At 56.9% G+C, this 22,805-nt stretch overlaps 2 protein-coding genes across 2 annotated transcripts in view; both read left to right on the plus strand.

Moving 5' to 3' along the window:
- Positions 1 to 7,742, plus strand: part of LOC145340237 (active breakpoint cluster region-related protein-like) — a gene marked incomplete at its 5' end in the record, with an annotated part of 23,785 nt that extends 16,043 nt beyond the window's left edge. The window contains 4 exons of the mRNA XM_080184682.1: positions 1,882 to 2,016; positions 3,561 to 3,666; positions 5,435 to 5,561; positions 7,624 to 7,742. Of these exons, the coding sequence (XP_080040808.1) occupies positions 1,882 to 2,016; positions 3,561 to 3,666; positions 5,435 to 5,561; positions 7,624 to 7,713 (458 nt within the window). The remainder of the gene's footprint in view (positions 1 to 1,881; positions 2,017 to 3,560; positions 3,667 to 5,434; positions 5,562 to 7,623) is intronic.
- A 1,998-nt stretch (positions 7,743 to 9,740) lies between these two features.
- On the plus strand, positions 9,741 to 21,228 carry pus3 (pseudouridylate synthase 3). The gene is made up of 4 exons (XM_080184681.1): positions 9,741 to 9,930; positions 15,668 to 16,260; positions 17,141 to 17,331; positions 20,911 to 21,228. Exons 1-4 carry the CDS (start codon positions 9,844 to 9,846, stop codon positions 21,183 to 21,185), a joined length of 1,146 nt encoding a protein of 381 aa, XP_080040807.1. The 5' UTR covers positions 9,741 to 9,843; the 3' UTR covers positions 21,186 to 21,228.
- Positions 21,229 to 22,805: the final 1,577 nt, after the last annotated feature.

The following is a 22,805-nucleotide window of genomic DNA, read 5'->3' on the forward strand; positions in this document are numbered from 1 at the left end:
GACACTCCCCACAGTGCGGGGCTCCCTCAGCACCGACCCTCCCACAGTGCGGGACTCCCTCAGCACCGACCCTCCCCACAGTGCGGGACTCCCTCAGCACCGACCCTCCCACAGTGCGGCGCTCCCTCAGCACCGACCCTCCCACAGTGCGGGACTCCCTCAGCACCGACCCTCCCACAGTGCGGCGCTCCCTCAGCACCGACCCTCCCCACAGTGCGGCGCTCCCTCAGCACCGACCCTCCCCACAGTGCGGCGCTCCCTCAGCACCGACCCTCCCACAGTGCGGCTATCCCTCAGCACCGACCCTCCCACAGTGCGGGACTCCCTCAGCACCGACCCTCCCCACAGTGTGGCGCTCCCTCAGCACCGACCCTCCCCACAGTGCGGCGCTCCCTCAGCACCGACCCTCCCACAGTGCGGCGCTCCCTCAGCACCGACCCTCCCACAGTGCGGCGCTCCCTCAGCACCGACCCTCCCACAGTGCGGCGCTCCCTCAGCACCGACCCTCCCACAGTGCGGGACTCCCTCAGCACCGACCCTCCCACAGTGCAGCGCTCCCTCAGCACCGACCCTCCCACAGTGCGGCGCTCCCTCAGCACCGACCCTCCCACAGTGCAGCGCTCCCTCAGCACCGACCCTCCCACAGTGCGGGACTCCCTCAGCACCGACCCTCCCACAGTGCGGCGCTCCCTCAGCACCGACCCTCCCCACAGTGCGGCGCTCCCTCAGCACCGACCCTCCCCACAGTGCGGGAGTCCCTCAGCACCGACCCTCCCACAGTGCGGGACTCCCCCAGCACCGACCCTCCCACAGTGCGGCGCTCCCTCAGCACCGACCCTCCCCACAGTGCGGGACTCCCTCAGCACCGACCCTCCCCACAGTGCGGGACTCCCTCAGCACCGACCCTCCCACAGTGCGGGACTCCCTCAGCACCGACCCTCCCACAGTGCGGCGCTCCCTCAGCACCGACCCTCCCCACAGTGCGGGACTCCCTCAGCACCGACCCTCCCACAGTGCGGGACTCCCTCAGCACCGACCCTCCCACAGTGCGGCGCTCCCTCAGCACCGACCCTCCCCACAGTGCGGGACTCCCTCAGCACCGACCCTCCCACAGTGCGGCGCTCCCTCAGCACCGACCCTCCCACAGTGCGGGACTCCCACAGCACCGCCCCTCCCCACAGTGCGGCGCTCCCTCAGCACCGACCCTCCCACAGTGCGGGACTCCCACAGCACCGCCCCTCCCCACAGTGCGGGACTCCCTCAGCACCGACCCTCCCACAGTGCGGGACTCCCACAGCACCGCCCCTCCCCACAGTGCGGGACTCCCTCAGCACCGACCCTCCCACAGTGTGGGACTCCCACAGCACCGCCCCTCCCCACAGTGCGGGACTCCCTCAGCACCGACCCTCCCACAGTGCGGCGCTCCCTCAGCACCGACCCTCCCACAGTGCGGGGCTCCCTCAGCACCGACCCTCCCACAGTGCGGGACTCCCTCAGCACCGACCCTCCCCACAGTGCGGGACTCCCTCAGCACCGACCCTCCCCACAGTGCGGGACTCCCTCAGCACCGACCCTCCCACAGTGCGGCGCTCCCTCAGCACCGACCCTCCCACAGTGCGGGACTCCCTCAGCACCGACCCTCCCACAGTGCGGGACTCCCTCAGCACCGACCCTCCCACAGTGCGGCGCTCCCTCAGCACCGACCCTCCCCACAGTGCGGCGCTCCCTCAGCACCGACCCTCCCCACAGTGCGGCTCTCTCGCGGGGTTGACCTCTCCGATTGGCACTTTGCCCTCTGACCCTGATGGTCAGGCGGGGAATGGGGGGGGGGTGAAGTGAGGGCTTGCCAGCCCATTCTGACAATCTCTCCGCTGCCGATAGATACCAAGGAAGCTTTGGCACATCTGAGGGATCACGATATCAACGCAGTGGCTGGAACGTTGAAATTGTACTTCCGAGAGCTCCCGGAACCACTGCTGACGGATGAATTAATCCCGGCGTTCGTCATCGCAGCAGGTACAGGACTCAGCCGTTCATTCCCAAGCCAGCTCTCGGGCTCCAACTCCAACGAGGGAGGCAAATTTGTGCGGAGATGGAAGAGCAGGGGGTGGGCTGGGGTCAGACCCCCGCTCGGAGCAGTTTTGGTCACTGAGATGTAGCCGGGAAGGGTCCAGAGTCAGGTCCACAAGCAATGGAGAGCTGGTGACGCGGGGGACGGGTTGAGCGCTCTGGGGTTGGCAGGTTGAAAGGGTGAACATGCACAGCTCAACGCAGGATCTCCGACCTTGTCCCGAGCTCTGTCCCAACCCCGTCCCTGGAGCGCTCCACCTGCCTCCCCGATGAAAGTTCCTCAAGTCTCCGACTCCGCAGGCGGTCCATTCCGCACCCCAACCATTCTCTGTGCGAGGAATCCACCTCGGGCATCCCTCCGATATCTCCCCACCTTATAGTTACCCCCCCCCACCCCGAGTAACAGCTACACCCACCCGAGGAAATGCACGGGGGTGGGAGGGGGGACATCTTGTGGGGGGTCCCGCTGTGCGTGGGTGGTGGAGGGGAGTGAGTGTCGTAGGTTTTTGGCGTTTGGATGGAGCGGTGGGTGGTGGGGGTGTGGGGGGCCGGGGGGAGGGGATTCTCTGCTTTGTCCCCGGATGGTGCTCGAGCTTCTCGAGGTGTTGTTGGGAGGTGCGCGGAGAGTGGAGTGAAAAGTATTGTTTCTCGTGCGCTACACAGACAAAGCATACCGCTCATAGAGAAGGAAAGGAGAGGGTGCAGAATGTAGTGTTACAGTCACAGCGAGGGTGTAGAGAAAGATCAGCTTAATACTTGATTTGATTTATTATTCTCACGTGTATTGGGATACAGTGAAAAGTATTATTTCTTGCGCGCTGTACAGACAAAGCATACCGTTCATAGAGAAGGAAAGGAGAGGGTGCAGAATGTAGTGTTACAGTCACAGCGAGGGTGTAGAGAAAGATCAGCTTAATATTTGATTTGATTTATTATTGTCACGTGTATTGGGATACAGCGAAAAGTATTATTTCTTGCGTGCTATACAAAGCATACCGCTCATAGAGAAGGAAGGGGGAGGGTGCAGAATGTAGTGTTACAGTCACAGCGAGGGTGTAGAGAAAGATCAGCTTAATATTTGATTAGATTTATTATTGTCACGTGTATGGGGATACAGTGAAAAGTATTATTTCTCGCGCGCTGTACAGACAATGCATACCGTTCATAGAGAAGGAAAGGAGAGGGTGCAGAATGTAGTGTTACAGTCACACACTCCTGACTCCTTGTGGAGGGTGGGACAGGCTTTTCGGGACAGGGAAGGGGTGGGGGCGGGGTGGGGTGGAGTTACTTGAATCCCAAAGCTAATTTAAAAACAAACAAAAAAATGCGATGCCTACTGCAGTCGAATAGCTACAGGGTTTTGCCTCGCTGTTGGGCGCAGGGGAGGGAGGTTGGACAGAAGGTGCGAAGAGGGCTGGGCCAGGGGAGGGGAGGGGAGGTGGGCGAGAGAGGATTGCTGACCCGCTCTCAGGGTTTCACTCCACCTGCAGCACAGGAAGATCCCGCGACCAAGGATAAAGATATGGCAGCGGTCCTGAATCAACTGCCAGAACCAAACTTCAGCACCTTCCTCTTCCTCATGAGGCATCTGAGAAGGTAACGCAAGTGCTCCCAACAAACTCTCTCAGGGAGATATCTGTACACTGACTGGTGTCTCTCAGTCCCCTCTCTCTCTCTCTCAGGGAGATATCTGTACACTGACTGGTGTCTCTCAGTCCCCTCTCTCTCTCAGGGAGATATCTGTACACTGACTGGTGTCTCTCAGTCCTCTCTCTCTCTCTCTCAGGGAGATATCTGTACACTGACTGGAGTCTCTCAGTCCCCTCTCTCTCTCTCGGGGAGATATCTGTACACTGACTGGTGTCTCTCAGTCCCCTCTCTCTCTCTCTCAGGGAGATATCTGTACACTGACTGGTGTCTCTCAGTCCCCTCTCTCTCTCTCTCAGGGAGATATCTGTACACTGACTGGTGTCTCTCAGTCCCCTCTCTCTCTCAGGGAGATATCTGTACACTGACTGGTGTCTCTCAATCCCCTCTCTCTCTCTCAGGGAGATATCTGTACACTGACTGGTGTCTCTCAGTCCCCTCTCTCTCTCTCTCTCTCAGGGAGATATCTGTACACTGACTGGTGTCTCTCAGTCCCCTCTCTCTCTCCCAGGGAGATATCTGTACACTGACTGGTGTCTCTCAGTCCCCTCTCTCTCTCTCTCTCTCAGGGAGATATCTGTACACTGACTGGTGTCTCTCAGTCCCCTCTCTCTCTCAGGGAGATATCTGTACACTGACTGGTGTCTCTCAGTCTCCTCTCTCTCTCTCTCAGGGAGATATCTGTACACTGACTGGTGTCTCTCAGTCCCCTCTCTCTCTCTCAGGGAGATATCTGTACACTGACTGGTGTCTCTCAGTCCCCTCTCTCTCTCTCTCAGGGAGATATCTGTACACTGACTGGTGTCTCTCAGTCCCCTCTCTCTCTCTCTCAGGGAGATATCTGTACACTGTCTGGTGTCTCTCAGTCCCCTCTCTCTCTCTCAGGGAGATATCTGTACACTGACTGGTGTCTCTCAGTCCCCTCTCTCTCAGGGAGATATCTGTACACTGACTGGTGTCTCTCAGTCCCCTCTCTCTCTCTCAGGGAGATATCTGTACACTGACTGGTGTCTCTCTGTCCCCTCTCTCTCTCTCTCAGGGAGATATCTGTACACTGACTGGTGTCTCTCAGTCCCCTCTCTCTCTCTCACAGGGAGATATCTGTACACTGACTGGTGTCTCTCAGTCCCCTCTCTCTCTCTCAGGGAGATATCTGTACACTGACTGGTGTCTCTCAGTCCCCTCTCTCTGTCTCAGGGAGATATCTGTACACTGACTGGTGTCTCTCAGTCCCCTCTCTCTCTCTCAGGGAGATATCTGTACACTGACTGGTGTCTCTCAGTCCCCTCTCTCTCTCTCAGGGAGATATCTGTACACTGACTGGTGTCTCTCAGTCCCCTCTCTCAGGGAGATATCTGTACACTGACTGGTGTCTCTCAGTCCCCTCTCTCTCTCAGGGAGATATCTGTACACTGACTGGTGTCTCTCAGTCCCCTCTCTCTCTCTCGGGGAGATATCTGTACACTGACTGGTGTCTCTCAGTCCCCCCTCTCTCTCTCAGGGAGATATCTGTACACTGACTGGTGTCTCTCAGTCCCCTCTCTCTCTCACAGGGAGATATCTGTACACTGACTGGTGTCTCTCAGTCCCCTCTCTCTCTCTCAGGGAGATATCTGTACACTGACTGGTGTCTCTCAGTCCCCTCTCTCTCTCAGGGAGATATCTGTACACTGACTGGTGTCTCACTGTAACTGAGTGAATCACATTTCCATCTCAGGGTCACAGAACACGAAAAGGTGAATAAGATGAGTTTACACAATTTGGCGACCGTGTTTGGACCATCTCTGCTCCGAGTCAGGAATGAGGGAATCCCAATGGATATCTCACACGAGGTCGTTGCCCAGGTAGGTGTTAAAATAATCTGTATCTAACCCCGTGCTGTACCTGTCCTGGGGGTGTTTGATGGGGGGACAGTGTAGAGGGAGCTTTACTCTGTATCTAACCCCGTGCTGTACCTGTCCTGGGAGTGTTTGATGGGGGGACAGTGTAGAGGGAGCTTTACTCTGTATCTAACCCCGTGCTGTACCTGTCCTGGGAGTGTTTGATGGGGGGACAGTGTAGAGGGTACTTTACTCTGTATCTGTGAGAAACACAGCTCACAGTTAAACAATTTAGTCAAGTCAAGTTCTGAAGGAGCAAGATTTTATTTGACGTTCTTGCAAGACCGGGTGTCTAGCGAAATAGGCACACCTCACATAGATTTGCAGCACATTTTATACCTTTTTTACAAGCATTGTGATGGCTTTGCAATGTGATGTTCTCTCCTAATTGGTGGTCCCTGTCCCATCTATGTGTTGACATTCCCCTATTGGCTCGAAGTGCCCTAAGTTCCTATCCCCTCTACTCCCCATCTAACAATGTCTCCTGTTCTCACAAGAGTGCATTAGCAAACTCATCCATCTTATCCAATACTGTTACATGTCCAGTTCAGATTGGCAGTAATCAATCCTTTGCCAACTTAATCACTGCTGTCCCAACTATCTCAGTGACCCCTTCCCCCTTTTATGTTTAGTTGTAGAAACAACACATCTTGCAGACCATTTGCTTTTTATAACGTGGGCCTCTTACATTCCTGCAGGATGTGGTGTATGCTTCACTGCACATCACATCTCTGATGTTATCTCTGCATTACAGGCAGTCTTTTCATTATCCCTAAGTATTGCTGTGTTAGAACATAAGAACATAAGAAATAGGAGCAGGAGTCGGCCATCTAGCCCTTCGAGCCTGCCCCGCCATTCAGTAAGATCATGGCTGATCTGTTGTGTCTCAGTTCCACATTCCCGCCCTCTCCCCATAACCCTTAATCCCCTCTCTTATCAAAAACCCATCAACCCGCGTCTTAAAAATATTTAGCGAGGCAGCCTCCACCACTTCAACGGGCAGAGAATTCCAGAGATTCACCACCCTTTGAGTGAAGAAGTTCCTCCTCAACTCCGTCCTAAACCGCCCCCCCCTTTATCTTGAGGCTGTGCCCCCTAGTCCTACTGTCCTTTCTGAGCGGGAAGAGTCTTTCCACCTCTATCCTATCCATCCCATTCATCATCTTATACGTCTCAATGAGATCTCCCCTCATTCTTCTAAACTCTAACGAGTACAAGCCTAGTTTATTCAGCCTCTCCTCATAGCTCAACCCCCTCAACTCCGGTATCAGCCTAGTAAACCTCCTCTGCACTCCCTCCAAGGCCAAAATATCCTTGCGCAGGTGCGGCGCCCAAAACTGCACACAGTACTCCAGCTGCAGCCTCACCAATGCCCTATACAGCTGCAGCAAGACCTCCCTACTTTTATATTCAATCCCCCTCGCTATGAAGGCCAGCATCCCATTCGCCTTCCTGACCACCTGCTGCACCTGCAGGCTGGGTTTTTGCGACTCATGCACAAGGACCCCCAGGTCCCTCTGCACCGTCGCCTGCTGCAGTTTTTCGCCCCGTAAGTAATAGTCCTTCCTACCATTATTCCTACCAAAGTGGACCACCTCACACTTGCCAACATTAAATTCCATTTGCCATTTCCTGGCCCATTCGCCCAGCCTATCTAGATCCTTCTGCAGACTCTCCACACCCTCCGCACAATTTGCCGTTCCCCCAATCTTGGTGTCATCAGCAAATTTCGACACCCTACACTCGGTTCCCTCCTCCAGATCATCTATATAAATGGTAAAAAGCTGAGGCCCCAGCACCGACCCCTGGGGCACCCCACTAGTCACCATCCTCCTATTTGACAACCTTATGTCCTATGTTTGTGACTAAACTCACAGTTGTTTCCATAAAGTGGGTTATCAATATGCCTGACTATATCCAATCTATTTAACTTCAAGCTATTTCTCTATGCTCTACAAATATATGTGTTAACAACATCTTTACCTATTGCTCACAGTATCTAACCCTGGTTTCTCTGTTCCCTCAGGTTCAAGTTGTCTACTATTTCCTGTCTGATGATAATGTTTCCCTACTGGAGCAGAGAGAGAGATTGGGTTCGGTTTCCATGGAGATGTGATTTTTGTCTGAGCACTTTGTAAATAAACCAGTTTGGAAGCTACTTTTGCGAACTTTACCTCTGAACATTACCCGTGTGGTCAGTTTACACCCCCTCCCTATCTCTGTAACCTCCTCCAGCCCCCTACACCCCCTCCCTATCTCTGTAACCCCCTCCAGCCCCACTACACCCCCTCCCTATCTCTGTAACCTCCTCCAGCCCCCTACACCCCCTCCCTATCTCTGTAACCTCCTCCAGCCCCCCTACACCCCCTCCCTGTCTCTGTAACCTCCCCCAGCCCCCCTACACCCCCTCCCTATCTCTGTAACCTCCTCCAGCCCCCCCTACACCCCCTCCCTATCTCTGTAACCTCCTCCAGCCCCCCCTACACCCCCTCCCTATCTCTGTAACCCCCCTCCAGCCCCCCCTACACCCCCTCCCTGTCTCTGTAACCTCCTCCAGCCCCCCTACACCCCCAACCCTGTTATCTTTCGGACTGTGGGAGGAAACCGGAGCACCCGGAGGAAACCCCCGCAGACACGGGGAGAATGTGCAGTCTCCGCACAGACAGTGACCCGGGGCCGGGGATCGAACCCGGGACCCTGGGGCTCTCTCTGAGTTTGCTGTGCTTTAACCCCCTGAGCCACAGCGCCGCCTCCCCTCGGGGCAGAGGAACTGGGACAATGGGGGGAGGATCCAGCGGAACTCACCCAAGCCGGAACCTTCCCCCGGGGGAGACTGCTGCCCTGGGGAAGGACCGCCGAGGACGGACCGGAAGTCGTGCGGGAACCGGAAGGGGCCCTTTAGAGCGAGGGACCCGAAGTGGATTCGATGCCGGAAATGGCTGGGGACCGGGAAGCCGGACGGGTGTGTTTCCCCCCCCCCCCCCCCCCAGCAAACGGACGCACCGGAAGTGGCTGCGAGAAGCGGATGTTATGGTGGAACGGACCTGAAATAGTTACCGGAGCCGGAATCCATTACGGACGGACCGGAAGTGCCTGTTCCCCCTGGGCCGGAAACCATTGAGGGACGGACCGGAAGTGTCTCCCGCCGCCGGAATCCATTACGGACGGACCGGAAGTGGCTCTCGGAGCCGGCATCCGTTACGGTCGGACCGGAAGTGCCTCTCCCCTGGGCCGGAAACCATTGAGGGACGGACCGGAAGTGTCTCCCGGAGCCGGAAGGTTGATGGGGACGGACGGGAAGTGGCTGGTCCGCTGCTTGAATCTCGTGGGTTAGGGGGAGGGGGGGCGGCATTTTCCGGATTTTATTTTTTTTATCTCGTTCGTTTTTAATTTAATGATTAAAATGGCGGCGGCGCAGTGTCCCCCTGGCGGAGCCGGTCAGTGTCCCCCTGGCGGAGCTGGGGAGTGTCCCCCTGGCGGAGGTCCCCCTGGCGGAGCTGGTCAGTGTCCCCCTGGCGGAGGTCCCCCTGGCGGAGCTGGTCAGTGTCCCCCTGGCGGAGCTGGGGAGTGTCCCCCTGGCGGAGCTGGGGAGTGTCCCCCTGGCGGAGCTCCCCCTGGTGGAGCTGGGGAGTGTCCCTCTGGCGGAACCGGGGAGTGTCCCCCTGGCGGAGCCAGTCAGCGTCCCCATGGCGGAGGTCCCCCTGGCGGAGCTGGGGAGTGTCCCCCTGGCGGAGCTCCCCCTGGTGGAGCCGGTCAGTGTCCCCCTGGCGGAGCCAGTCAGCGTCCCCATGGCGGAGGTCCCCCTGGCGGAGCTGGGGAGTGTCCCCCTGGCGGAGCTCCCCCTGGTGGAGCCGGTCAGTGTCCCCCTGGCGGAGCCAGTCAGCATCCCCATGGCGGAGGTCCCCCTGGCGGAGCTCCCCCTGGTGGAGCTGGGGAGTGTCCCCCTGGCGGAGCTCCCCCTGGTGGAGCCGGTCGGCGTCCCCATGGCGGAGGTCCCCCTGGCGGAGCCGGTCAGTGTCCCCCCGGCGGAGCTCCTCCTGGTGGAGCCGGTCGGTGTCCCCCCGGCGGAGCTCCCCCCGGGGACTCTCCCCCGGGCCGGGTTTGCGGTCGGCGCCCCTTTGATTTCAGCCGTCACGGCCGGCGGCGGGTGGCCCTGCGCCTGGCCTACCTGGGCTGGAGTTACCAGGGCTTCGCCAGCCAGGAGAACACGGAGAACACGGTGGAGTCGCGGATCTTCGAGGCTCTGATGAAAACCCGGCTGGTGGAGAACCGGCAAACGGCCAATTATCACCGCAGCGGGAGAACCGACAAGGGGGTCAGCGCCTTGGGGCAGGTGAGGGAGGAGGACGGGATCCTCCTGTGCTCTGTATCTGGGGGTATCGGGGTCCTGGGATCTTCCTGTGCTCCGTATCTGGGGGTATCGGGGTCCTGGGATCTTCCTGTGCTCCGTATCTGGGGGGGTGGTTTATTGGAGTCATGGGATCTTCCTGTGCTTTGTATCGGGGGGTGGGGGGTTGTGGGTGAGCACCTATCAGAGTTCTGGGATCTTTCTATGCACTGTATACGGTGTGGGGGGGGTGGAGAATCATAGCCTGGGATCTCCCTGTGCGCTCTGTCCATTGGGGGGAGGTTATTGGGGTCCTGGGATCTTCCTGTGCTCTGTATCCATGGGGAGGCAATGTCAGGGTCCTGGGATCTTCCTGTGCTGTGTATCTGGGGGGGGATGTCGGGGTCCTGGGATCTTCCTGTGCTCTGTATCCGGAGGTGGGGGTGTGCGGATGAGCGTGTATCAGAGATCTGGGATCTTTCTATGCACTGTATCCGGGGGTGTGGGGTGGGGGGGGATCAATGGGGATCCCAGGGGCTGTGGCCTTGTGGATCCAGAACTGGCTGGGCCCCGCAGACGGCAGAGAGTGGTTGTGGAGGGGTCTTTCTCTGCATGGAGGTCGGTCACCCAGTGGAGTGCCCCAGGGATCTGTCCCAGGACCCTTACTCTCTCTGTGATAAACAACTTGGACGAGGAAGTGGAGGGGACGGGTGTCGGAGGTGAAGATCGGAGGTGTGTGGGATGGTCTGGAGGAATGTCAGAAGTTGCAGCGAGACATCGATAGGATACAAGACTGGGCGGAGAAGTGGCAGATGGACTTCAACCCGGATAAATGTGTAGTGGTCCATTTTGGCAGGTCCAATGGGATGAAGGGGTACAATATCAAGGGTAGGAGTCTTAGCAGTGTAGAGGATCAGAAGGATCTTGGGGTCCGGGTCCACAGGACTCTGAAATCGGCCTCGCAGGTGGAGGATGTGGTTAAGAAGGCGTCTGGGCTTCATCACTCGAGGGATTGAGTTTCGGAGTCGGGAGATAAAGCTCCAGCTTTATAAGACCCTGGTCAGAGCCCACTTGTGCTCAGTTCTTGCTGCAGCTGTATAGGGCATTGGTGAGGCCGCAGCTGGAGTACTGTGTGCAGTTTTGGGCGCCGCACCTGCGCAAGGATATTTTGGCCCTGGAGGGAGTGCAGAGGAGGTTTACTAGGCTGATACCGGAGTTGAGGGGGTTGAGCTATGAGGAGAGGCTGAATAAACTAGGCTTGTACTCGTTAGAGTTTAGAAGAATGAGGGGAGATCTCATTGAGACGTATAAGATGATGAATGGGATGGATAGGATAGAGGTGGAGAGACTCTTCCCGCTCAGAAAGGACAGTAGGACTAGGGGGCACAGCCTCAAGATAAAGGGGGGGCGGTTTAGAACGGAGTTGAGGAGGAACTTCTTCACTCAAAGGGTGGTGAATCTCTGGAATTCTCTGCCCGTTGAAGTGGTGGAGGCTGCCTCGCTAAATATTTTTAAGAAGCGGGTTGATGGGTTTTTGATAAGAGAGGGGATTAAGGGTTATGGGGAGAGGGCGGGAATGTGGAACTGAGCCACGACAGATCAGCCATGATCTTATTGAATGGCGGGGCAGGCTCGAAGGGCTAGATGGCCTACTCCTGCTCCTATTTCTTATGTTCTTATGTTCTGGTCGCCTCACTACAGGAAGGATGTGGAAGCTATTGAGAGGGTGCAGAGGAGATTTACAAGGATGTTGCCTGGATTGGGAGGCATGCCTTATGAGGATAGGTTGAGGGAGCTCGGTCTCTTCTCCCTGGAGAGACGAAGGATGAGGGGGTGACCTGATAGAGGTTTATAAAATGTTGAGAGGTATAGATAGGGTGGATTCTCAGAGGCTATTTCCCAGGGCTGAAATGGTCACTACGAGAGGGACACAGGATTAAGGTGCTGGGGAGCAGGTACAGAGGAGATGTCAGGGGTAAGTTTCTCACTCAGAGGGGGGTGGGTGAGTGGAATGGGCTGCCGTCGGTGGGGGCGGATTCGATAGGGTCTTTTAAGAGCCTCCTGGATGGGATTGAGGGTTAGCCTGGTAGGTAGGGATATCATCGGCGCAACTTGTGGGCCGAAGGGCCTGTTTGTGCTGTAGTTTTTTTTTCTGTGTTCACCCTGTGAGCCTGTGGGATTTACTCGCACAGGAAGGAGTTGAATACCAATACATTGATTGTATCGGAGGGGCGACTGGGTACGGAGCCTGGGGAACGGGATCTAAGCGGGAAAAGCAGGATTAGTCTGTTGAGTTGGACAGTCAGCCATGATGGGCGATGGACGGCACAGCAGGCTCGAAAGGGGGCCGAGTGGCCTCCTCTCTTCTACTCCGAGATCCTACGATTCTCTCAATACCTGTTCCTCGAGTGCCGCTTAATCGCAAAGGGCACGCCAGGCCTCAGAGGAGGAAGCTCTGGGGGTTTGTTCGCCTCGAGGTGGTGGGCGAGGAGGGGGATTCGATTGAGGTGCGCGGGGCTGGAGGAGGTAGCGAGGAACACTCTTCCCAGTGGCTGACCGTGCGAGGAGATCGGCACGGGCTAGGAGGGGGCCGAAGGCCAGTTCCCGTGCTGTCCTTTTCTTTGTTTCTGACTAACAAGGGAAGGGAATACATAATGAACACTGCGCTGCTAGGACAGAGGACCAGCAGCTCCAAAAGGCAGCGGGGGAAGTAGATAAAGGTGGTTTGAGAAGGGATACTTGTCTTTATTCGTCAAAGCATTGGATCTAAGACCAGGGAGGGCTACGGTGAGAGTTGTATCAAATATTGGTGAGGCCACTATGAGAGTACGGTGTGCAGTTCTGGTCGCCACATTATCGGAAGGATGTGGGAAGGAGAGAGGGAAAGAGAGAGTGTCGAGGGGATTCACCAGGGTGCTGACCAGGGCTGGAGTGTTTTGGCTTTGAAATGAGGTGAGTTGGACTGTTCATAGAGTACAGAGGGGAGAAGGAAATGGATTTGATTTGATTTATTATTGTCCCGTGTATGGGGATACAGTGAAAAGTATTGTTTCTTGCGCGCTGTACAGACAAAGCATACCGTTCATAGAGAAGGAAAGGAGAGGGTGCAGAATGTAGTGTTACAGTCACAGCGAGGGTGTAGAGAAAGATCAGCTTAATGCGAGGTAGGTCCATTCAAAAGTCTGACAGCAGCAGGGAAGAAGCTGTTCTTGAGTCGGTCGGTACGGGACCTCAGACTTTTGTATCTTTTTCCCCGACGGAAGAAGGTGGAAGAGAGAATGTCCGGGGTGTGTGTGGGGGGGGGTCCTTAATTATCCCGGCTGCTTTTCCCCGAGGCAGCGGGAAGTGTAGACAGAGTCAATGGATGGGAGGCTGGTTTGTGTGATGGGATTGGGGGCTACATTCACCACCCTTTTGTAGTTCCTTGCGGTCTTGGGCAGAGCAGGATCCCAGACCGAGCTGTGATACAACCAGAAAGGATGCTTTCTATGGGGCATCTGTAAAAGTTGGTGAGAGTCGGAGCGGACATGCCAAATTTCCTTAGTCTTCTGAGAAAGTAGAGGCGTTGGTGGGGCTTTCTTAACTATAGTGTCAGCGTGGGGGGGGACCAGGACAGGTGATCTGGACACCGAAAAACTATGAACGGTATGCTTTGTCTGTACAGATCGCAAGAAACAATACTTTTCACTGTATCCCGATACACGGGACAATAATAAATCAAATGAAACTGAAGGTGAGGATCCAGAGTGTTCTGCCTGGTGACAGTGTTTAGGGGAGACAGAGGGAGACTGAGTGACAGTGAGGGAGAGAGAGACTGAGTGACAGTGAGGGAGAGAGGGACTGAGTGACAGTGAGGGAGAGAGGGACTGAGTGACAGTGAGGGAGAGAGGGACTGAGTGACAGTGAGGGAGAGAGGGACTGAGTGACAGTGAGGGAGAGAGGGACTGAGTGACAGTGAGGGAGAGAGGGACTGAGTGACAGTGAGGGAGAGAGGGACTGAGTGACAGTGAGGGAGAGAGGGACTGAGTGACAGTGAGGGAGAGAGGGACTGAGTGACAGTGAGGGAGAGAGGGACTGAGTGACAGTGAGGGAGAGAGGGACTGAGTGACAGTGAGGGAGAGAGGGACTGAGTGACAGTGAGGGAGAGAGGGACTGAGTGACAGTGAGGGAGAGAGGGACTGAGTGACAGTGAGGGAGAGAGGGACTGAGTGACAGTGAGGGAGAGAGGGACTGAGTGACAGTGAGGGAGAGAGGGACTGAGTGACAGTGAGGGAGAGAGGGACTGAGTGACAGTGAGGGAGAGAGGGACTGAGTGACAGTGAGGGAGAGAGGGACTGAGTGACAGTGAGGGAGAGAGGGACTGAGTGACAGTGAGGGAGAGAGGGACTGAGTGACAGTGAGGGAGAGAGGGACTGAGTGACAGTGAGGGAGAGAGGGACAGACAGAGAGAGGGAGAGAGGGACTGAGTGACAGTGAGGGAGAGAGGGACAGACAGAGAGAGGGAGAGAGGGACTGAGCGACAGTGAGGGAGAGAGGGACTGAGTGACAGTGAGGGAGAGAGGGACTGAGTGACAGTGAGGGAGAGAGGGACAGACAGAGAGAGGGAGAGAGGGACTGAGCGACAGTGAGGGAGAGAGGGACTGAGTGACAGTGAGGGAGAGAGGGACTGAGTGACAGTGAGGGAGAGAGGGACAGACAGAGAGAGGGAGAGAGGGACTGAGTGACAGTGAGGGAGAGAGGGACAGACAGAGAGAGGGAGAGAGGGACTGAGTGACAGTGAGGGAGAGAGGGACAGACAGAGAGAGGGAGAGAGGGACTGAGTGACAGTGAGGGAGAGAGGGACAGACAGAGAGAGGGAGAGAGGGACTGAGTGACAGTGAGGGAGAGAGGGACTGAGCGACAGTGAGGGAGAGAGGGACTGAGTGACAGTGAGGGAGAGAGGGACTGAGTGACAGTGAGGGAGAGAGGGACTGAGTGACAGTGAGGGAGAGAGGGACTGAGTGACAGTGAGGGAGAGAGGGACTGAGTGACAGTGAGGGAGAGAGGGACTGAGTGACAGTGAGGGAGAGAGGGACTGAGTGACAGTGAGGGAGAGAGGGACTGAGTGACAGTGAGGGAGAGAGGGACTGAGTGACAGTGAGGGAGAGAGGGACTGAGTGACAGTGAGGGAGAGAGGGACTGAGTGACAGTGAGGGAGAGGGACAGACAGAGAGAGGGAGAGAGGGACTGAGTGACAATGAGAGGGACAGACATAGTGTGACAGTGAGGGAGAGAGGGACTGAGTGATAGAGAGGAATGAGTGACAGAGGGAGGGAGCTAGGGGGAGAGACGGGGACAGGGATAGAGTGACCTACTCTGTCCTGGAGGGACTACTGCAGAGGGAGGGAGAGAAAGAGAGGGACAGGGACTACTGCAGAGGGAAGGAGAGAGAGAGGGATAGGGATAGAGTGACCTACTCTGTCCTGGAGGGACTACTGCGGAGGGAGGGAGGGGAGAGAGGGCAGGGTAGATGCTCACAGACCAGACACACACTGACCTGTAACCGTGGCTGGTGGGGGTTGCTAAGATTTGCCTCGGGGAGGCGGCAGGGGGAGATAGATTTCGCCGGCCCTCCGGAACGAGTTGAGAGACCGACTGGTTTGCGGTGCGGGAGTCGGTCGGAGCGCTCTCTGATTTACCGCGTTCTCTCTCTCCCCACCACCCCCACCCCCCCCCCCCCCCAACTCTCCCCGATCCCCCTCAGGTGATCTCGCTGGATCTACGGTCGAAGTTGATCGGAGCGGCGGGGAGCGAGGGGGGCCCGGCGAGCGAGGAGACCCCGGCGGACCGAGCGCCGGTGTCGGAGGAACTGCGCTACGCCCACATCCTGAACCGGGTGTTGCCGGCGGATATCCGGGTGTTAGCCTGGGCCCCGGCCGGCCGGGAGTTCAGCGCCCGCTTCAGCTGCCTGCACCGGACCTACCGCTACTACTTCCCGGGCGGGGGGCTGGACCTGGGCCGCATGGAGGCGGCCGCCCGCCTCTTCGAGGGCACGCACGACTTTCGCAACCTCTGCAAGATGGACGTGGCCAACGGGGTGCTGAACTTCCGCCGCACCGTGCTGCTGGCCAGGGTCAGGCGGGTGCTGGGGCCCGACCAGGAGGAGGAGGAGGGCAGGAGGGAGCCGGGATCGCCCTACGGGATGTGCCTGTTTGAGGTGCGGGCACAGGGCTTCCTGTATCACCAGGTCCGCTGTATGATGGCAGTGCTGCTCCTGGTGGGGCAGAGGCTGGAGGTGCCCAGTGTGGTCACACAGTTACTGGACATCCACAGCAACCCCCGCAAGCCCCAGTACAGGTCAGTGCCCCCCCCAGCAACTCCGCCACACACTCCCTCCCTCGCTCCCTCGGCGCTGACCCTCCCATGCAGTGCGGCGCTCCCTCAGCACCGACCCTCCCCACAGTGCGGCGCTCCCTCAGCACCGACCCTCCCCACAGTGCGGCGCTCCCTCAGCACCGACCCTCCCACAGTGCGGCGCTCCCTCAGCACCGACCCTCCCACAGTGCGGCGCTCCCTCAGCACCGACCCTCCCCACAGTGCGGCGCTCCCTCAGCACCGACCCTCCCACAGTGCGGCGCTCCCTCAGCACCGACCCTCCCACAGTGCGGGACTCCCTCAGCACCGACCCTCCCCACAGTGCGGCACTCCCTCAGCACCGACCCTCCCCACAGTGTGGGACTCCCTCAGCACCGACCCTCCCCACAGTGCGGCGCTCCCTCAGCACCGACCCTCCCACAGTGCGGCGCTCCCTCAGCACCGACCCTCCCACAGTGCGGCGCTCCCTCAGCACCGACCCTCCCCACAGTGCGGTGCTCCCTCAGCACCGACCCTCCCACAGTGCGGCGCTCCCTCAGCACCGACCCTCCCACAGTGCAGGACTCCCTCAGCACCGACCCTCCCCACAGTGCGGCGCTCCCTCAGCACCGACCCTCCCCACAGTGCGGCGCTCCCTCAGCACCGACCCTCCCCACAGTGCGGGACTCCCTCAGCACCGACCCTCCCCACAGTGCGGGACTCCCTCAGCACCGACCCTCCCCACAGTGCGGCACTCCCTCAGCACCGACCCTCCCACAGTGCGGCGCTCCCTCAGCACCGACCCTCCCACAGTGCGGCGCTCCCTCTATCTATCTTTAATTGCTCAGTCTTCTCTCTCTCTCTCTCTCTCTCTCTGTCCCAGTATGGCAGTGGATTATCCCCTTGTTCTGTACGACTGCGCCTATGAGAATCTGGAGTGGGTTTTCGATTCGGACGCTCACGCCTTCAACGTGACCCACCTACAGGCGATGTGGACCCAACAGGCCGTGAGAAGCCAGCTCCTGTACAGTTTCCTCCAGGGGCTGGGGCAGGCTCCCCACAAACTCCAAGCAGGTACAACCTCCAGAGACAGGGATCAGCCCCAGATACAGCGCAGAGAACAGAACACGGACTGTCTCCTCCAACCCCGTGCCGTACACGCTGTCCTAACTAAACAAAAAACCCTTCCGTCCTTACTCCCTCCGTATCCCTCGATTCCCTCCCTCTTCACGTACCCATCCAGATCCCTCTTAAATATTCCTGCTTCCACCCCCCTCCTGCGTCTCAGGCACCCACCACTCTCTGCGTGAAAAACCTCCCCCCACACATCTCCCTGAAACTCTTCCCCCCCCCCCCCCCCCGTCTCACCTTGAACCTGTGGCCCCCCCGTGAAATTGACACTTCCACCCTGGGAGAAAAAGCCTCTGACTATCCCACCCCACTCCGTCTCTGCCTCTCATCATTTTGTAGACCAGTTCTCCCCCTCGGCCTCCAGCGAAACCAATCCCAGTTTATCCGACCTGTCCTCACAGCCAACACCCTCCAGACCAGGCAACATCCTGGTGAACCGTCCTTGCACTCTCTCTCTCTCTCTCTCCAAAGCTTCCTTCTGGTAGTGTGGGTGAGTGGAACTGCACGCAATACTCCAAGTGCGGTCTAACCAAGGTTTTATAAAGGTGCAACGTGAGTTCCCAACTCCTGTACTCGATTCCCCGGCCGATAAGGCTTTCTCAATCACCTTGGCCACCTGTATTGGCACTTTTAGGGAGCAGAATCTAATCCGAACCAACGACGTAGAACAGCAAAGTACAGGCCCTTCGGAGCCTCGATGTCTGTGAATCCAATCTAACCGACACCATTCCAATCTCATCCATATCTTTATCCAGTGACCATTTAGTTGCCCTGAATGTTGGCGAGTCCACTCCTGTTACAGGCCGGACATCCCACACCCTTACTACCCTCTGAGTAAAGACCCTCTGCCCTATATCTATCACCCCCTCAATTAAAACTCTGTCCCCTCCTCGTGCTAGCCATCTCCATCCGAGGAAAAAGCCTCTCTCCCTATCTAATCCTCCGATCGTTTTCTACTCCGCTATTAAGTCTCCTCTTAACCTCCTTCTCTCTAACGAAAAACAAGCCTTTCCTCCCTCCAATACCAGGCCACTCCTGGTAAATCTCCTCTGCCCCCCCTTTCCAAAGCCTCCACATCCTTCCTATAAGCCAGAACCGTACGCGATACTCCCAACTGCAGCCGCACCAGAGTTTTTCTACAGAGCTCACAGCTCCGAAACTCTATATAAGCTCATGACGGACCTGCTGTCCCAGGACTCAACCCTCGCTGTGCTCCCTCTATAGCAAGGAACATCCTTCCTCGGATAAGGAGACCCAAAACTGCTCCCAATACTCCAGGTGTGCCCTCACCCTGTGCAATTGCAGTAAAACATCCCTGTCCCTACACTCCAATCCTCTCGCTCTGAAGGCCTACAGACCATTTCCCTCCTTTACTGCCTGCTGTACCTGCGCGCTTACTGTCAGAGACTGATGGACGAGGACTCCAGGGTCTCGCTGAGTATCCGCCTCTCTCAATTTACACCCATTCCCGTAATAATCTGTCTTCCTGTAAATGCCCTGATGTGGAGATACTGGCGTTGGACTGGGGTAAACACAGTGAGATGTCTCACAACACCAGGTTAAAGGTTCACTAGGCTGATACCGGAGTTGAGGGGGTTGGACTATGAAGAGAGATTGAATAGACTGGGCCTGTACTCGTTGGAGTTTAGAAGGATGAGGGGGGATCTTACAGAGACGTATAAGATAATGAAGGGGATGGATAGGGTAGAGGTAGAGAGATTCTTCCCGCTCAGAAAGGACAGCAGGACTAGAGGGCACAGCCTCAAGATAATGGGGGGGGACAGTTTAGATCGGAGTTGAGGAGGAACTTCTTCATTCAAAGGGTGGTGAATCTCTGGAATTCTCTGCCCGTTGAAGTGGTGGAGGCTGCCTCGCTGAATATATTGAAGACACAGGTAGATAGGTTTCTGATAGACAGGGGAGAAAGCGGGAAAGTGGAACTGATCCACTATCAGATCAGCCATGATCTTATTGAATGGTGGGGCAGGCTCGAAGGGCTAGATGGCCTACTCCTGCTCCTATTTCTTATGTTCCGTCAGGTTTATTTGGTAGCACGAGCTTTCGGAGCTTCGCCCCTTCGTCAGTGAGTGGGGATATAAAGACACAAACTCAGTTTACAGAGCACTGATTAGAGTGCGAGTCTTCGTAGCTATTCAAGTCTTAAAGGTACAGACAGTGTGAGTGGAGAGAGGGTTAAGCACAGGTTAAAGAGATGTGTATTGTCTCCAGACAGGACAGTTAGTGAGATGTTACAAACCCAGGCAAGTCATGGGGGTTACAGATAGTGCGACAGGAACCCAAGGTCTCGGGTGAGGCCGTCCTCATGTGTACGGAAATTGGCTCTTAGTCTCTGCTCAGCGACTCTGCGCTGTTGTGACGGCCTCCTTGGAGAACGCTTATCCGAAGATCAGAGGCTGAATGCCCCGTGACCACTGGAGTGTTCGCCAACAGGAAGGGAACAGTCTTGCCCGGTGATTGTCGAGCGATGTTCATTCACCCGTCGTCGTAGCTCCTCCCCGATGTACCGTGACTGCAGCAGGCGACGGTGCAGAGGGACCTGGGGGTCCTTGTGCACGAGTCGCAAAAACCCAGCCTGCAGGTGCAGCAGGTGGTCAGGAAGGCGAATGGGATGCTGGCCTTCATAGCGAGGGGGATTGAATATAAAAGTAGGGAGGTCTTGTTGCGGCTGTATAGGGCATTGGTGAGGCCGCAGCTGGAGTGTGCAGTTTTGGTCGCCGCACTTACGCAAGGATATTTTGGCCCTGGAGGGAGTGCAGAGGAGGTTTACTAGGCTGATACCGGAGCTGAGGGGGTTGAGCTATGAGGAGAGGCTGAATAAACTAGGCTTGTACTCGTTAGAGTTTAGAAGAATGAGGGGAGATCTCATTGAGACATATAAGATGATGAATGGGATGGATAGGATAGAGGTGGAGAGACTCTTCCTGCTCAGAAAGGACAGTAGGACTAGGGGGCACAGCCTCAAGATAAAGGGGGGGGCGGTTTAGAACGGAGTTGAGGAGGAACTTCTTCACTCAAAGGGTGGTGAATCTCTGGAATTCTCTGCCCGTTGAAGTGGTGGAGGCTGCCTCACTAAATATTTTTAAGACGCGGGTTGATGGGTTTTTGATAAGCGAGGGGATTAAGGGTTATGGGGAGAGGGCGGGAATGTGGAACTGAGCCACGGCAGATCAGCCATGATCTTATTGAATGGCGTGGCAGGCTCGAAGGGCTGGATGGCCGACTCCTGCTCCTATTTCTTATGTTCTTATGACATCCTTTCCTGCAGCGTATCAGGTCGACAACAAGAGTGTGTACCGTGCACGTAACCCCCCCCCCACCCCCCACGAGTTGGCGAAGCTCCGAAAGCTGGTGGCTTTTGCTACCAAGTAAACCTGTTGGACTTTAACCTGGTGTGGTGAGGCTTCTCACTTCATCCGCTGCCCCCTCAATTTACAGACGGACCTTGAGCAGATTGTACATACGGTGGCTAACGAAATCCTCTCCCCGCCTCCTTCTCCGCAGACGACGGGCCGGACCCCCTGAGGGACTGGGGTCGAGCTCAGCCCCCCCAGGCCAGCCAGGCGGACTCGCTGCTGGAGGGGGTGAGGCCCCGCCGCTACAGGCCGCTGATGGAGCGGGAGCGCTGCGAGGGGCTGGAGTCGCGCATCCGGCACTACGCCAAGCGGGGGCGGATCGAGCTGCCCGAGGGGATGCGGGAAGAGGAGGAGGAGGAGGAGGGGAGGGTCCGGCGGAAGCGGCGAGCGTCCAGGGACGGCGAGAACGGACTCGCCGAGTGACGAGACGGACTGAGCGGGAGAGAGAGAGACCGAGCGAGAGAGGGGGGGGGGGGGGGGGTCCCACGCACCCCCCGGCGAGGGTCCCGTCGGTGTCCGAACGGGTGCGATCGAGGAGCAGGCGGACTCTGACGCAGAGGGGAACTCGTCTCAATAAAAGATATTTTTTTTTCTAAGGCCGCTGCTTTTCTTCCATCTCCCGAGAAACAGCCCCTTCAGTCCATCCGGGATAGACCGGGAACAGGGTTTGGATTGGGGAGCAGGGTCTGTGCACTGTCTGGGAGGGTGGGGGCGCTACAAAGCAGCGGTCTGTCCCCCCTCCCCCCCACCCCCCCGGGATCCGGGCGTACAGGTACACAGAGTATTGATAGGCAGAGGGATCCGGGCGTACAGGTACACAGAGTATTGATAGGCAGAGGGATCCGGGCGTACAGGTACACAGAGTATTGATAGGCAGAGGGATCCGGGCGTACAGGTACACAGAGTATTGATAGGCAGAGGGATCCGGGCGTACAGGTACACAGAGTATTGATAGGCAGAGGGATCCGGGCGTACAGGTACACAGAGTATTGATAGGCAGAGGGATCCGGGCGTACAGGTACACAGAGTATTGATAGGCAGAGGGATCCGGGCGTACAGGTACACAGAGTATTGATAGGCAGAGGGATCCGGGCGTACAGGTACACAGAGTATTGATAGGCAGAGGGATCCGGGCGTACAGGTACACAGAGTATTGATAGGCAGAGGGATCCGGGCGTACAGGTACACATATTATTGATAGGCAGAGGGATCTGGGCGTACAGGTACACAGATTATTGATAGGCAGAGGGATCTGGGCGTACAGGTACACAGAGTATTGATAGGCAGAGGGATCCGGGCATACAGGTACACATATTATTGATAGGCAGAGGGATCTGGGCGTACAGGTACACAGATTATTGATAGGCAGAGGGATCTGGGCGTACAGGTACACAGGTCACTGAAAGTGGCAACACAGGTGGAGAAGAGAGTCAAGAAGGCATACGGCATGCTTGCCTTCATCGGCCGGGGCACTGAGTTTAAAAATTGGCAAGTCACGTTGCAGCTTTATAGAACCTTAGTGAGGCCGCACTTGGAATATAGTGTTCAATTCTGGGTCACCCACACTACCAGAAGGATGTGGAGGCTTTGGAGAGGGTTACAGAAAAGATTTACCAGGATGTTGCCCTGGTACGGAGGGGCATTAGCTATGGGGAGAGGTTGGAGAAACTTGGTTTGTTCTCGCTGGAGGTTGAGGGGGAGACCTGATAGAAGTCTACAAGATGATGAGGGACAGAGTGGAGAGTCAGAAGCTTTTACCCCCGGGGTGGAAGAGTCAATTACGCGGGGGGGCACAGGTTTAAGGTGCGAGGGGCAAGGTTTAAAGGAGATGTACGAGGCAGATTTTTTACACAGAGGGGGGTGGGTGCCTGGAACTCGCTGCCGGGGGGAGGGAGTGGAAGCGGATACGGGAGTGAGTTTTAAGGGGGCGTCTCGACAAATCCATGAATAGGATGGGAATAGAGGGATACGGTCCCCGGAAGGGTAGGGGGGTTTAGTTCAGTCGGGGGGGGGCAGCATGGGACGGTGCAGGAGGGGCCGGGG

Source organism: Carcharhinus amblyrhynchos, unplaced genomic scaffold (assembly GCF_965287045.1).
Source record: "Carcharhinus amblyrhynchos unplaced genomic scaffold, sCarAmb.v2.hapA scaffold_861, whole genome shotgun sequence".
NCBI lineage: Eukaryota > Metazoa > Chordata > Chondrichthyes > Carcharhiniformes > Carcharhinidae > Carcharhinus > Carcharhinus amblyrhynchos.

What these genes read in the sequence shown, in the direction of transcription:
- pus3 (XM_080184681.1), top strand. Translation starts at nt 9,844, where the DNA reads ATGAAAACCCGGCTGGTGGAGAACCGGCAAACGGCCAATTATCACCGC. An exon ending in GGGTCAGCGCCTTGGGGCAG is followed by an intron (nt 9,931 to 15,667) that starts GTGAGGGAGGAG and finishes GATCCCCCTCAG; the next exon opens with GTGATCTCGCTGGATCTACG. An exon ending in TCCCCACAAACTCCAAGCAG is followed by an intron (nt 17,332 to 20,910) that starts GTACAACCTCCA and finishes CCTTCTCCGCAG; the next exon opens with ACGACGGGCCGGACCCCCTG.